The sequence below is a fragment of the Canis lupus genome, chromosome 24 (assembly GCF_048164855.1).
Source record: "Canis lupus baileyi chromosome 24, mCanLup2.hap1, whole genome shotgun sequence".
NCBI lineage: Eukaryota > Metazoa > Chordata > Mammalia > Carnivora > Canidae > Canis > Canis lupus.
The window spans coordinates 19,757,672-19,775,068 of NC_132861.1; the positions used below are offsets into that span (position 1 = coordinate 19,757,672).

Below are 17,397 nucleotides of genomic sequence, written 5' to 3' on the forward strand. Positions count from 1 at the left end.
TCATGGATAAAATATTCAATTTGGGGCCATCACACAGTGTACTGCTAAACTTTAGCCTGAGTTGGTTCCCCTGAATGGAGTAAGGATAGTATTATCTAGTTATTTCTCCTGGCCCCAAAACTACAATAGCCAAAGGTACTTTCCAAAAACCAGCCAAACATAAACAAGTTACAATTCCCAGGGCAGCAATTTTTCCCCTCTGTTATTATGGAGGATACAGACTAGGTCTAATCCATCTACCTAACAGTTGGCAAAGACAGCTGAAGACCAAGACAAGGAAGGTGCAAGAGTCTAGGAAGCAACTCAAATAGTAAGGCAATCATCAGTGGAAAGTTGCCCCATCATGGACATACAACTTACAAGAGGAAAAAGAGCAACAAGGAAACTGCAAATGCCAACCATGGAATGAGAAGAAGAGACCCCTGAATTATCAATCGCCTGAGTGACAGGCTCAACTCTCATTCAGTTTGAATGTGTTTCTTAATTCCTTCCAACACTTAACCTCCATGTTCATAAAAGCAACACCAAGACTACAAAAGCCAGGTAGCACTAACATGGAGATGGTAGAAAGGACCTCAATTTCATCTAGTATTATCAAAATTCAATTTAGGCAGGGTCTTTATTCCCTATGTAACATTATTCATTGTGCTTGTTTATGGATTTTTTTCCTCATTCCCTACCATTCCTTTATTCTTACTAGGCCTTCAACATTTTTCCTGCCATATGATTTAAAGAGGGTGTTATTCACTAAAAACCATCTGGGTGCCAACAACAGTCTCCAAAAATAACTGGTTTAAATGCTCTTGAGAAAGCACCAAACAAAATAGCAAGCTAAACAATTTTCTAGAGACTAAAGTATTAAAATAATGAAATTTCAGACTTCCAAAGTACTCTACTAATCATGTAGTCAGGTTCTGGTAATCTTTCTCCTAAGACTCAGCTACTGAGTGACTTGCCAATAACTACTAGCAAGTTGTAGCTCAAAATCAATCTATTATTGGTACTTATATCTTGTATACTATTTTATTACATATTTCATGCCCTCGAGAAAGGTGAAAAAAAAGAATGGCCAAAGATGAAAACTGATCAAGAAAGCAATGTTCAACAGGTCTGTCCACTGCCCATCCATCCACACATCCATCCATTACTGTTCCCTTATTTAAACAAAAATAATTATCAGGTTTTGCTAATGGCAAAATATATGGCAAAGGAAATTAATAAACTGGTGAAGGCAAGAGTGATGAGAAAGGTTAAATAACTTTCTATTAGGATTCTTTTATAAAATTATAAATTTTAAAAATATTAAATGAAAACATGGTGACAAATTCTAATTTGTACAGGTAGCAGGCAATATAAAATATTATAGTTCACAGACAATATTTATAAGGATGGGGGGAAATGGAAAAATACAGTATAAACAGATGCTCCAAGTATGCAGCTAAACAAAATAACTTTCTATACACTACTACAAATATAATGTATAGTGAATAGGACTTCAATAATTTTTTTTGACCAAATAATCAGATCCTTTGTTGATTTTATTCCCACAAAAGAAAGTAAATAATTCAATCATCACAATATCTGAAGAACTAATCCTTATCCATTAAGAAATAGGTCATCAAATGGAAACACCATTATTATTTTACTAGACTCTCATTTAAGCAAGACAATATTCATAACAAAATAGGACTTGCCTCCCATTCCAGGATTTCTGGCTTTGAACAAAAGGAATTTTTACAATAGTTGCATTTCAACTGAATATCACTTGGAGCTACAAACTGGCCATTTGAAGATGACTGCATACTTAGAGCCTAAAACAAAGAACAAAAGATACTGAGTCTGATACAGATTTTAGAATTTTTATTTGCCACTACTATTATATATTGACTATGTCCAAAAAATAGTATGTATCTTCCTTAAATATTTCCTCAACACATAAAATTACATTTCTGAACTTTGTCTTTAAAAATTATAATTAGTACACTAAATTTTATGAAATTGAGACTCATTTTTTACTACAGGATTACTACTACTAATTTTAAAATAACATGAAAAAGGAAAAAAAATCATACAGCTCAGGTATGATCTTTTAACTGTAAGAAAATTTAAGCAAATAATAGTTAAAGGTGAACAAGTTCTGAACTAGTATTTAAACATTTTAAAAAGCCTGGCTCCTAGTTCTTTCTAATAGCTATCTTAAGTAATAATTTGTCTCATATGCAATATTGCTATCATTTTAATTCCAAGTCTATCAGTGAAAACAGCCTATAATACTTTTTTTAAACTGATCATTTCTTTTATAAAGTTAGGGGCAAAAAGATTTAGAGACTGGAATTGATACCAATAATTTTAGTTTTATTACATCTTAAGAAGCTAAAACAATTTATAGAATAGGAAAAGATATAAGCATACATGAGTTAAAAAGTTTTGTGCCAGGCGCACCTGGGTGACTCAGTTGAACAAATGACTCTTGGTTTCAGCTCAGGTCATGATCTCAGGGTGTGAGATAGAGTACTGCACAAGGCTCCCCACTCAGCAGAGAGTCTGCTTGAGATTCTCTTTCCATCTCCCTTTGCCCTCCACCGCTGGTGAATGCACACACACACATCCACTCTCCCATGCTCCCTAATAAATAATTCTATTAAGTTTTGGGATCCCTGGGTGGCGCAGCGGTTTGGCGCCTGCCTTTGGCCCAGGGCGTGATCCTGGAGACCCGGGATCGAATCCCACATCGGGCTCCTGGTGCATGGAGCCTGCTTCTCCCTCTGCCTGTGTCTCTGCCTCTCTCTCTTTCTCTCTGTGTGACTATCATAAATAAATTAAAAAAAAAAAAATTAAAAAAAAAAAATTCTATTAAGTTTTGTTCTAATATGTAAACTGAGTGGTGAGTACACTGATATTTAATTATCATTCTCTAATATATATCACATATTACATATAATCTTCTGAATATATTAAAATTAAAAATTTTTTCAGGGTGACAGTGAAGAGAGGAAAAAACATCTTTATAAAAAAAGAAAACCTTATCATTTTTTAAAACTTCTCCATGCATCATACAACACAATTAAAATCCGTTAAAAACTAAAACATGCAGATTTTAAGATAGCAGGTGAATAAGTTTTTTAAATTAAAACCAGCAACAGGGCCCTTAATGTTTCAAAAAAAAAAAAAATTGTCCATTAAAGTCAACTATACTTTCAAAATAAATGAATACTATCCTGTTACCTATATACCTTATTCTGAAATGGAAAAACATCTAATGAAAATAAAAGTTCAAAATCTATGGTTTGCTTTAAGATAAAGGAAAAAAATGTTGTTTTCTATTCTTTATATCACTTTTATGCAGAGTTACAGCAATGAGGCTGCCTACAGACTTAACAGGATGCACTCTCCAGAAATAAGAGTCTACATTAAGCGTTTTCCTTAAAATATACAATGTGCATATACCAATGGTCTCATCAAATCATGGGCAATATAAGTTTTACTGAAATGAAAAAAGTAGCTAAAACATTTTCTATTAACATTTCATTTACCAACACCAAAAAGTAATAAAGAAAATTAAAATCTGAGAAACAGCATGCCAAAGATACTGTTGTTCTCTCATCTAATTAATCCTCACTCCTTAATTTCTGGTTTAAGAAAAGCCAACAAGTCAGAAGCAATGTTTACCACTCTAAGTATGTATCAATGGCCATGATCCCAACTTCCAAAATAAAAGTTTAGTCTTGAGAATGGTTTATTACCTAAACTCAGTCAAGGTTAGAACTATTAATAAAAACAACATTCACCTGGCTGAATTAATAACCACCTGAATTTAAATGCTAATAATGGTTATAAATACCATAACATACTTAAGAGACTGCATTTTCAGTTTAACTTACACAGAACACTGTCTGCAACACTGTAGAACTGCTGGAAGATTAACTGGAATCACTTTATATACTGATTTGAACCTTTGAATAAATACTTTGAAATCTGTATCTACAGCAAGGTAAACTTACCTACTCATTCTACTTAACTAATGCTGAATCCCCTTTTTCAACTCTTCCTGCTCAGTGGTCAGTAATTTTAAGTTTTCACACTTGCAGTAATACTTCTGAGATTACTTCCAGTAACCTTCTGAGATTATCCATAATCAACTTTGAAGAACTATGTCAGAAAGTTCTTTATATTTACGAAAATGAAAAATGTCTCCCTAAACTCATCTAAAATCAAATTAGGGTCCACTATAACAAGTCCAATCCCCTTTCTACAAGGCATATTTCTAATATATGAAGCAGACATTTATGCTCACTTCCAGGTTAAATACACCTATGTCCTTCACCATTTATCACAAAACAATTTCCCGTAAAGTTACATATTATTGAAATTATCAACTAAGAAAATAGTAGACATCAGGCACTGAGCTCAATTATACTAAAATTTATTTTCCTTAAAGTCTCCATCATAAATAACAAAAAAGGCAATTAGATTATTCATTCTAAGTGGTAAGCTGCTGCAGCTATGTCTGCTACTGTGACTCTACCTATAATTTCCACCCTGCAGTTTGACACTCAACAAACTATATACAAAACTTAGCACATTAAATAAAGATAAAGCACAGTACACTATTTGTTTTTTATGTGTATTTTACTGGGAGTGAGAGTTATCTAAAATAAATAACAAACCTGAAATTTAGCAACACAACTGGAATTGCAAAAGTTATACAGTTTCCCATCAGGCATTGTGGCTTGATACTGAGGTAAAGAGTTTCGCTTACAAAAATGGCAAATAATTCCCAAACCTAGGAGAGAAAAGGTACATATCTGATTTCTCTATAAAGTGATAAAAGTCTACAACAAAATCTTAATTGACCTCTGAGAGTAATTTTTTTAGTGGAAGCTCCTGTAAACTACTCTTTTATTAATTTCAAGATTATCTGCACCTTAAAAAATACTGTCATAAAGAGTCTGACATCATGTCTCTAAAATATACATGGATATATGAAACAATCTGTCTTAGATCTTTGGAAGGAAAAACAATTTTAGCTACTGGAGACATGGACAGAATTCCACCAATAACTTATAATTAAAGAAAATAAAAGAAATATGGAATGGTCAAAGCCATTGAAAAAGTCTACAGTAATAAAGTTTAATGTGGTAAAATAAAAAATAGTGTATGGAGTTAAAAACAAGTATAAAAACAAAGTTATGGGGAAAGAGTAGTTAAGAAATCAGTCATGTTATTAAGGTTTTTTTTAACTTTCCAAATATCTGAAACTTACTTTGTGATTTTGCATATTTTGTCTTGTGACTGTTCATGCAAGCAGTTGAACAATATGGCTCCATATATCCATTAGGACCTATACATTGAGTCATATCAAAAAACCTGCACTGTGTTCGGCAACCAGTACAAGTGGTCAGTTTTCCATATTTCTAAAATTTGAAACATAAAAAGATAATTAAGAGAACTATAATTTAATTAGAAAAAATTATCATCTTTTTAGTACACCTTTTCTTTCTGAAAAACAATTCTGTTAATCTCTAATCAGGTTTGGTGGGTCAGAAATCTTCATCTGGATGCAAACTTAACTACAATGCAACTAAATTAGGTTCAAACAAAAGTAATGATCTCAGCTAAGTCTCCTTCAAAAAATAGGGCTTTTCTCTATTATAATTAAATAGAATCCCCACATATAGGTAAAGTAAAAGCTGAAAAACAAAGGCACAGAGTCTCTTCTGTTTACCATGACACCACCTCTTTGTCATTTGATGGAATAAATTAAATGGACCTACAACATATAAGCCTTGTATCAAAGGACTAGGGTCCTTCAGAAGGATAATTTGATGTTAAATACTTTTTCCATTGAGCTGTGCTATTGTCTCAAGAACTTCTGAACTTCTCTTAAAACCAATTAATCATCTATGTATATCACATTTAAAACCTCATTCAACCACAATAAAACATTATTTTAAATGTTTTTAAACTAAAAAAAAATGTCATTTAACAGGATTTGGGGCTCTTAAGTCAAGAGATAAGAACAGTCCGATACTTCTGGCAAGAGTATTTGCCAACATGTAACTCAAAGAAACAAGGTAAAATATATAATGGTAAGACCAAAGAAGGTACATTTGAAACTTATTAGATAAAAGTAATATAACTGAAATATACACAGTTTAACAAAAATACAAATACAGCAGATGAACTGTTGTATTTGTATTAAAAACATGATAGTCACAATTAGAAATCAAGCATAAGGAAAAACAAGTCTTTAAGGTACAACTTGTGTTTGATCTCTCTTCTGAGAGGCTGGCTACACAACCATCATAAACTGTTAAATCAAATACTACATATATTACAAAATAATTGTATCCATCTTTCCACCTGATATTGAGATTTTATTCATCGTCATACCAAACAGTGTCTAGATACAATATGATGATATGAAAAGGCCTCAAAGTGTTCCATGGATGGATAACTATTAGATGTCAGGGAAGATGACAATCAGGCCAAAAATAACAAAATGGGTAAATTGCATGGAGAAATTTCATGAACGCCACAAGATTTTAGAAAATAAAGGTAATAAATTGAAGGTAAAATAATCAAAAACAAGTAACTAACATTAACATCAAAAAATGAAAAAGAAAAAATACAACTTTCTCAGCATACAACAAATAGAAGAATTTATAAAAAACCAAAACCAAAAACAAAAACAAAAACAAAAACAAACAAAAACTCTAGCTACTTATGTGCCAGGCATGTATGTTATATTCATTCTGATATCATAAAAAATAACCAATACTACCTAGTCCTCATTTACTTAAATATCACTTCAAGGAAGTCCTAAGTTTTACTTTTCAAAGTGGAAATCAACTCATTCTTCAATCTCTGATAGACTGCAAAAAGAAACACTCATCAACAGTAAAAGAATGGTAACAAAGAAGAGAGAAGAGTAGCCGCAAACTTATTAAGTCTAATTACGACTCTCCCAAAATTACAAAGACAACAGAAGAAAATGCTGGTTTTTTGTTTTGAAATGACAAAATATTTTCCTGAGGCCTATATGATAACTCAAACTTTTATAATAGGAAAAGGGTCAAAGAAAACACATCAATAAAACAATGAAAGAAAAAAGAATGTTTAAAATCTGGCACCACAGTATAAATTAGGAATGCTAAAAATATCAGGACACTTGCCATTAGATCACAGGATTAGAGAGAGAAAAAGCAAGCAGCTCTTAGTAGATGTTTGTATAAGACCTGCATGTAGCAGCACCCATCAAGAACTCTTTTATCAATATAAATGTCCAACCATGTAATCTAATCTTAGATTAGATTTTTTTTTAACTTATTAGAAACATCTTTCAAGTTGACAATAATTTTATTGGCAGAATGTTAAGTAATTAGTAAGTTTTAAGACGTACCAATAAAAAGTAGACCAGTTGAATTGGGTCAAGTAAACAAGGAGCTAAGCAACTGGTCCACACTGACAAATACTTTTATCTGAAGAGAATGAGAAAGTACTATCAGAAAGATAGAATCATTAATATTGAAAATATTTTAACACAGCCACTTTCATAGCCACCACTACTTCAAAAATAAAAGGACCCATTTAACAAAAGAACATTAGTAAAAAAAAAAAAAAAAATTCCGTTCATGCCATGTTTTGTTTTATGTGTAAACAATCAGAATAATAATATCTAAATCTCATTCATCCTATACATATACATTGAGTAAGGTAAAAAAATGAAATTAACTGGAACAAATTCACAATTATTATATTTCCCATGTAGGCACGGGAGAAAATAAACCTACTTAAAATTTAGTGAAAAAGAATAAGGTAGAACTAATTATAACAAGATACTGGTAAGGTAATGGTGCCTTGCATTTAAATTTCACCCAATTCCATATGAATATCATATTAATCATCACATGATTTTAAAACTTTCCCCTAATTTTTTTTATATTGTAGATAATACATACTATAACATTTTGACCAAGTAAGTAAACCACAGGGGAAGGTACTCAAGAGATAAAAGCTTGATGTACTTGAAACTGAGGGGCACTCTATTAAATGTCCTATAGTATTCAAAAATGTTAAGGTCATGAAAGACAAAGATTAGGGAACTATTTCCGATTAAAGCAGATAGGACTTCCAATCTCTGCCATGATAGAGTATAGAGACTAGACTCAACCTCCCACTTTTAAAAACCAGAAAACTATACAAAAGATAGGAAACAATGGCTTTTAAACATTCCACAAAACATAATGACTCATTATATAGAAATTTTTTTTAAAAAATCAAGCTGTAGAAACAGATCTAGAAATGACAGCTATGAAAATAGGCAAAAATGTTAAAAGAGCTATGATAAATATGCTGATATATTCAAGAAAGCAGAAGAAAACATGAACATAATGAGGCAAAGAATAAAAGGTATAAAAAAGATCCAGATGAACTTCTAGAGATGAGAAATGCAAGATCTGAGACACAAAATATACCACATGGGACTAATATTAGAAAAGATTAATAAAATTAAAGATAACAACAATAGACAGTCTCCAAAATGAAGAAGAAAAAAAAGACCAAAAAAAGAAAACAAATAATAGAGTCACAAGGACCATGGGACAGTAGCAGGATCTAATATATATAGAATTGGAGTTTCAAAAGAAGGGGGAAGGGGAGGAGATAAACATTTTTAAAGAAATAATGGCCTATGATCTGGGATTGGATCCTAAACAAGAAACAATTTTTTTTTCCATTTACTGCAAGAAACATTAATGTTTTAAGATTTGAATAAGATCAATAGATGAATTATATAGCAGTATTATGTCAATATTAAATTCCCTGTACTACAGTTATGGTAATTAATTGTATACATTTATTATTCACATATTTAGGTACTAATCTATTCATCTGGATTAAGGAATGCAATTTTGAAATTTTTTATAAAATAAAGGGTTTTTATTATCTTTGAGGTAGGCACAAAGGAGAGAGCCTTTTGTATCCTATTTAAATGTCTATTATAGACAAGTTACTAAGCATAAATTTATCTGAAAATAATTTTTAACAAATACCTAAAAGCAAACAAGCATACCACAATACATGTAAAATTTAGTGAAAAAAAGATTGCCTATGATAACATAAGAACACATTCATCACCTGACATATTTTAAGTTCATAAATCTTAATACACTTCAAAATGCATATGATTTTTCACATAATAAAGACATGAAATTGTCAAGGGCTTAACCACAGCTACATTCCTGCTTACCTCAGGCTGCATTAAGAAAGAGTCCTGCATATGGTCTCGAACCTCTTTCAGAAAGCTTGGATGGCTACCTACCTAAAAAAATATTTTAAAAGACTTTAAAATATATACATACGAAAACACTGCTTAACTGAAAGACAAGTAATCTGTAAAAGTTGATTCTTAATGGTCTGTGTCTTACGAACTCAATTCCAACTTTTAAAAATACCTATCTGTCCTATCCCTATTGCCATAATTAAATAATTTTAATTATTTTATAGGAAAAAATCATTTCATGATAAAATAATTATAAACAAATTATAAATAGACCCTTAAACTTACTTGCCTCTATGTAGACCTAGCCAAAAATAAAAAAATTTTTTTTTACTTCTTTCTCTTAGATGACAGTATATTCTAAGATCTCATTATACCCTATGGTACCTCAAAACATTCTAAATTAAGTGATTTGTAGATTGTGCAGGTAGTTTTCATTATTGGCAAAAGGGCTGTTTTTGAAACTCTTTTTACAGCACATGACAGCTTACAGCACAGTATGAATTTACATCTTTACTCTGCAGAAACCCTCTTGCTTTCCATTAAAAATACTATGCAACAAAATGGAAAATAAAATATTGAAAAAAGAAGTGTAAAGTATTATACAGTCTCCACTGCCAAGGTCTAAATTATTAAGTACCCGTATCAGTATACTCCAGAAACTAATTCAGCAATGGAGACATAAAGAACAATGGCAGCCAAGTTAAATGTTAGAGACAAAAGTCAAAGGGGGAGGGGTGGGTAAGAATAAGAAAAGATCACCATACAGTTTTAGTTCTCCCAGACTACAGTATCTTGTGTAGTGATTTGTGTAGTGATTTGAATGTGTCCCCTTATCAAGTAACAATGTATTCATGGATTTCCATATATTTACTCGAAAATTATGAACACGCAATATATGAAATTAGACATAAAAAATTTCACAGAATGAAAGATAAAAAACTTTTAATATAATTTTTATTTTATTTAATGATAGTACAAAGAATATTTCCTATATCCACTAGATTGGAATCATTTGGGGTTAGTGGAGGCTATGTGGGGAGCAGTAAGGTGGTACTCCTACTCCTCCCAGTTAGTGTGAGTCATCCAAAGCCCAGAGGGGAGCCAGAACTCCTACCCTCATCCAGCAATAACAAGGAGCTCCTCCCACCTCAATGGGTGTCAACAGTGGCCAAATGGAGAGCCTGGATTTGGAAACTACACCTGGCAATACTGAGGTTAGGCCTTCCTAGCCCTGCCAGAGCAGTGTCAAATAAAGCTAGCTAAAGAAGGTTTAAAGAAATTCAGAATATAATAACATTATACCCAAAATTTCCAGGCTTCACTTAAAAAAAAAAAAAAAAATCATGTATCCTAAATCAAAACCCAGAAAAACAATTTAAATGGAAAAAGACAATCAGTAGATACTAACAACAAAGTAGAGATTTTAGAATTACATGACAAAGATTCTAAAGCAGCTATGATAAAAATGCTTCAACAAAGAATAAAAATACACTTAACAATGAAAAAAATAGAAATTCACATCAAAAAAATAAAGATATATAAAGAACTAAATGGAAGTCCTAAGACTGAAAAAAAGGATTCTAGGATCAAGCCCCTCTCCAGCTCCCCCTGGCTTGTGCACTCTATCAAATAAACAAAATCTTAAAAAAAAAGTAACAAATATTTTTTAAAAATCAATGGATAGAGTATGTCAAAAGACAGAGGAACCAAGTGAAAGTGCTTGCAATGGCCAAAGCAAGAAAATTTTGACCAACAAAATAAAACTGTATTTTATTATAGCCCCAAATTAATATTTTATTTAAGATTTTATTCATTTATTCCTGAGAGAAAGAGAGAGAGAGGCAGAGATATAGGCAGAGGGAGAAGCAGGCTCCATACAGAGAGACCAACATGGGACTCGATCCCAGGTCTCCAGGATCAGGCCCTGAAGGCAGCTAAACCGCTGAACCACCCGTATAGCCCCAGATTATAAAATATCCATGAGTACCTACTAATGGATAGTTAATTAAATGACTAAATAAATTAATAAATGTAGGAGGAAAGACAAATTTCTTATGCAGAAAATGTCCAAGTATCTGTATACTCCACTCTAAAGGTGACAGTAACTTAATTCTCAAGAATACAAGTGCGGGGAGGGCACCTGGGTCACTCAATTTTAAGAGCTGACCCTTGATTTTGGCTCACATCGCGATCTCAGGGCCCTGCCTCAGGCTCCAGGTGCAAGGTTTGAAGCCTACTTAAGATTTCTCTCTCTTCCTCTCCCTGTGCCCCTCACCCTCTCTTGCTGGGCACATGCTCTCTCACTTTCCAAAAAAAAAGGAGCACAACATGGAAATGGAGTAGAGACTTTACAATGGAAAATCCTGACAAATGCTACTGCAGCAAAATGATCAACATAAACTTCAACAGTCATTTTAAATCATGTTGATAGATATACTCTTGTACATGATGAAAATGGCAAAAGCATAAAAAGTAAACATCTCTGTAATATTCCTCAACACCCATAGCTCCAATCTACCTAATGATCATTAAAAAAATCAGGAAAATTCCAATAGAGGGACATCTTAAATATACCTAAATCCTAAAAACCGTCAAGGTCATCAAAAACAAAAGAGTCAAAAAAAAAAAAAAACAAAGTCTGAGAAATATCACAACCAAGATTAGCCTAAGGTGACATGATTACTGAATATAATGTGGTATCCTAGATGGGATCCTGGAACAGAAAATGGACATTATAAAAGATAAGGAAATCTGAATAAAGTATGGACTTCACATAACAAATCTATTAATGCCAGTTCATTAACTGCAACAAATGTTATCTACTGATAACATCAAGTACAAAGAATCCTCAATTAGATTTTCCACCAATTTCCCATCAGAGGCCATCGAAGCCAAAAGGTAGTAAGATGACATATATAAAATGATAAAAGAAAAAAATCTTTCAAACAAAAATACTCCGTCTGGCAAAACTATTATCCAAACATGAAAAAGAAATAAAGACATATAGAAAAAACTGACAGAAGTTCTTACTACTAGAACTATTCTACAAGAAATGCTAAAGAGAGTCAAAGATTTATGCTGAAGTGGAAACTAGACAGTAATTCACACAGAATGAAATAAGGATCTTTAGTAAAAGTAATTACATGGACAAATATAAAATGCAGTGTTGCTGTATTTTTGGTTTGTAAGTCCACTTTATGTTTCCTACATGATTTTAAGGATAAATGCATAAAACATAATTGTATATCTGTTATTTATGCTAACAATGTTTACAATGTCATTTATTACAACATAAATGGGGGCAGGATATATAGGAGCAGAGTTCTTAAATGCTAATTAAGTTATAAACTCAAATTAGATATCAACTAGAATGTTAACCACATTCAGCAGCATATTGAAAGTATTATATACCACAACCAAGTGGGATTTATCTCAGTAATGCAAAGAGTGGTTCAATAGAAGATAACGAATGTAATAAAATACATGAACTAAGTAAAAACCACATGATAACGTCAAATGGTAAAGAAAGTTTGACAAGATCCAACACTTTTAAGATTAAAAATAAAACTCAACAAGAATAGAATACTATCTCAACATAGTTAATGCCATATATGAACAACCCACAGGTAACATCAGAATGAACAAAGACACAAGGCTTTCCCTCCAAGATCAGAAACAAAAAATGGCTGCACAATTTCATCACTTCTAGTCTACAAAATATTTAAAGTTCTAGCCAGAACACTTAAGAAAAAGAAATAAAAGGCTATTTGCAGATGACATAACTCTATATGGAGAAAATCCCAAGGGATCCACAATAAAGCTACTAGAACTAATAAATTAAACAAAGTTGCAGGTACAAGATCAACACTTAAATACTAGCTGTATTTCTAAACACTAGGAATGTACAATCTGAAAAGGAAATTAATAAAGTAATTCCATCAACAATAGTGTTCCAAAGAATAAATTATCTATATATAAATAAATATACCCAAGGAGGTGAAGACTTGTATGCTGAAAACTACAAACTGCTGAGAGAAATAAAGAAAGGTCTAAATGAATGGGGAAGACATCCCATATTTACAAACAGGAAGATTTAACATAGCTGAAGTGTCAATACTACTCAAAGCAATCTACAAGTTCAATGCAATCACTATCAAAATTTTAATAGCCTTTTCTGGAGAAATGGAAAAGCTGAGATCTTCAAATTCATATAACATTGGAATGGGTCTACAATACTCAATCTTTAAACAAAGTTGGAAGAATCATTTCCTAATTTCAAAACTTACTACAAAGACACAGTTATCATAACAGTTTGGTACTTGCATTAGAACAGACATGTAGACCAATGGAATACACAATGAGTTCAGAAATAAAACTACCCATCTACAGCCAATTAATATTTGACAAGTATACAAGTCCATTCCATGGGTAAAAAATACTCTCTTCAACAGACAGATGATGCTGGGACAACTTAGATTTCCATATACAAATGAATTAAGCTGGATGCCTGTCTCATCATAAGCACAAATTAATTCAAAATGGACCATACACCTAAATATAATAATAAAACCATAAAGCTGCTAAAAGAAAACACCGGGATAAGCCATCTTAATTTGGCAACAAATTCTTAGATAGGGTACCAAAGACATAATCAATAGAGGAAAAAAAGAGGGTAACTGGACTTTATTAACATTCATATTTTTTTATATCAAATGACATTATCAAGAAAGTAAAAAAGGCAACCAATATATGGGAGATATTATCTGCAGCCATGTATCAAATAAGGGATCAAGGGCACCTGGGTGGTGCAGTCAGTGAAGTGGCTGACAATCTTAGTTTTGGCTTGGGTGGTGAACTCCAGGTTCTCAGATCCAGCCCTGTGAGGGCCTTTGTGCTCTGTACTGGACGTGGAGTTTGCTCAGAACATTCTCTCTCTCTCCCTGAGCCCCTGTGCCCCACATTCAGGTTTGGGCACTCTCTTTCTCTCTCTTTTGCTCTCTTTCAAATGAATAAATAAGTCTTTAAAAAAAAAAAACTTAAATGAGGGATTAATATTCAGAATATATATATATTTTTAAAAACCCTCCTGGGGCACCTGTGTGGTTCAGTTGGTTAAACGTCTGCCTTCAGCTCATGTCATGATCCCAGGGTCCTGGGATCAAGACCCACTTCAGGCTCCCTGCTCAGTACAAAGTCTCCTTCTCCTCCCCTTCCTTCTGCCCCTCACCAGTTTGTTTTCTCTCTCAAATAAATAAAATCTTTAAAAAAAAAAAAAAAAAAGAAAGAAACATTTGAATCTGTTTCTATTTCTCTTTGTGGGGCAGTTCATTGCTAACCATCTCTATTTCGTCTATGGAAATTTCTCTGCCTTATATCTGCTTGGAGTCAATTTAAGAAAATTATGCTTTCACGGAAAATCAGGGTTGGTTTTCAACATTTTTATATAAAGTTGTATACAAAGTACTCCCTTTTAAAAGATTTTCTTCAATTTCCTCTGTTTTGATGGTAAATACACCTTGTCATTTCTTATTTTTGTAATCTGGGAATTTCTAAACCTCTTACCCTAATCTCTTGCTCTAGTTTTTCATGGGCCTGACTTATACAAGCATTCTGGATTATTTTGGTAGTTTTAATTTCCTAACTCCTTAATTTCTACTTTTATCTTTATTTCTTTTCTTCTCTTTTTAGTTTGTTTTCTTTTTACAACTTTTTGAGTTGAATATTTAATTCACTTTTTTTATTGTTTTAATCATGTAAAGGTATTAATTTTGCTCTTGAGCATTTTTTAAAGCAAATATAACACTAAATGGGGTATGTTTTTGGGTACCTAAATGTATCCAAAAAAAGGGTAATTAAGGACCAATGTCACTTAATAAATACCACTGGGAAAGTACTAAATGTAAACAATGACAACTAAATATTTAAAATAATGACCTGGTATGGTTTAAAATTCTAGCAATGCAAGACTGGTTGGATGGACTACAAAATTCATTAAGATAATTCACATATTAACAGAATAAAAGCAGAGGAAAAAAAAAATCAATCACTTCCATAGAAATGGAAGACCTTTAAAACACACTCATTTTTGATAAAATACTTAATAAAACAAAATTCAATCAGTAATTCTTTATTTTTTTTTTTAAATTTTTATTTATTTATGATAGTCACACAGAGAGAGAGAGAGAGGCAGAGACATAGGCAGAAGGAGAAGCAGGCTCCAGGCACCGGGAGCCCGATGTGGGATTCGATCCCGGGTCTCCAGGATCGTGCCCTGGGCCAAAGGCAGGCGCCAAACCGCTGCGCCACCCAGGGATCCCTCAGTAATTCTTTAATATGGTAATATATTCAGCTCAACCCTAAAGCCAGCATCTAATTTAATAAGGAAACATCAAAGGCATTCCCACTGGAAAAACAAAGATATTTACTATTTCCATTATTTAAAACCGTATTTGAGTTTTTGGAAAAACAATTAGGCAAGACAAAATAATAATAGGGATGAGAAATGTAAAGAAAGACCTAAACATTCTTTATTTGCAGGTGGTATGATGGTTTAGTTAAAAATTCAAGAAAATTAACCAATCATTATTTAGTTAGATAGCAGGTATTTGAATTCAATTTAAAAAAACACATGCAAAAAATAAATAAATAAAAATAAAAAAAAATAAAAAAAATAAAAAAATAATAAAAAAATAAAAAAACACATGCACACATATATGTATACACACACATAAAATAATGGAAAAGAAAGACTCATTTAAAATAGCAACAGAGGGGATCCCTGGGTGGCGCAGCGGTTGAGCGCCTGCCTTTGGCCCAGGGCGCGATCCTGGAGACCCGGGATCAAATCCCACATCGGGCTCCCGGTGCATGGAGCCTGCTTCTCCCTCTACCTACGTCTCTGCCTCTCTCTCTCACTCTCTCTGTGTGTGACTATCATAAATAAATAAAAATTAAAAATAAAATAATAAAATAAAATAAAATAGCAACAGAGGGAGGGGATCCCTGGGTGGCTCAGCAGTTTGGCACCTGCCTTCAGTCCAGGGCCTGATCCTGAAGTCCCAAGATCAAGTCCTGCGTCAGGCTCCCTGGGAGGAGCCTGCTTCTCCCTCTGCCTGTCTCTCTCTCTCCCTGTCTCTCATGAATAAATGAATGAAACATTTTTTAAAGGCGGGAGGGGGCATCTTGGCTCAGTTGGTTAAAGTAGCTGCCGTTGGTTCAGGTTATAATCTTAGGGTTCTGGGACTTGGCCCCTATTCTGGCTCCCTGCTCAGGGAAAAGTCGGCTTCTCCCTTTCCCTCTGAACCAGTCCCGGCTTGGGCACTAGCTCACAATCTCTCAAATAAATAAAATCTTTAAAAATAACTGAACTGAAATAAAATAAATAAAATAAAATAAAATAAAATAAAATAAAATAAAATAAAATAAAATAAAATAAATTAAATTAAATTAAATTAAAATAGCAACAGGGCTGGCCTGGGTGGCTCAGTCAATTAAGCATCCGACTCTTGGTTTCTACTCAGGTCATGATTCTCAGAGTTGTGAGATCAAGCCAGTGGAGTTTGCTTAGGATTCTCTCCCTTTCCCTCTCCCTCCCCCTCTACCCTTCCCCCTCCTGGTGGGCACATGCATATGAGTGCACACCCACAGTCTCTCTCAAATAAATATCTTTAAAATAGCAACAAAAAGGGACGCCTGGGTGGCTCAGCAGTTGATTGAGCATCTGCCTTTGACTCAGGGTGTGATCCTGGAGTCCCACATTGGACCCCCTGCATGGAGCCTGCTTCTCCTTCTGCCTATGTCTCTGCCTGTGTGTGTGTGTGTGTGTGTGTGTGTGTCTCTAATGAATAAATAAATAAAATCTTTTAAAAAATAAAATAGCAACAAAAAGATAAAATATTTATGAATAAGCTTAAGAATACTGATATAAAAATAAAATGAAATCCCTTGTTCTATGATATTTTGACATCGTTAAGGATGCGGATTCTTAAGGACAGTCACGTGAACGCTGATAATATTTGCCCATAATTCAGCAATATGCCAGAATAAATTCCATTAAATGTATTAAAGATTTAAATATTAAAATGAAACCTTGCAAACATTAAAAGGAAAATATG

General features: G+C 33.0%; 1 protein-coding gene across 7 annotated transcripts in view; it reads right to left on the reverse strand.

The window, feature by feature from the left end:
* ZMYM2 (zinc finger MYM-type containing 2) overlaps nt 1-17,397 on the reverse strand; it is a 119,719-nt gene that overhangs the window by 59,017 nt on the left and 43,305 nt on the right. For 5 of the 7 annotated variants that reach the window (XM_072795829.1, XM_072795826.1, XM_072795831.1 and 2 more), the window contains 4 exons: nt 9,251-9,322; nt 5,264-5,414; nt 4,668-4,783; nt 1,695-1,811 (listed from right to left, as the gene is read on the reverse strand). In XM_072795829.1, coding sequence (XP_072651930.1) covers nt 1,695-1,811; nt 4,668-4,783; nt 5,264-5,414; nt 9,251-9,322 — 456 coding nt within the window. The remainder of the gene's footprint in view (nt 1-1,694; nt 1,812-4,667; nt 4,784-5,263; nt 5,415-9,250; nt 9,323-17,397) is intronic. The other 2 variants (XM_072795832.1, XM_072795828.1) reach the window with 1 other exon arrangement.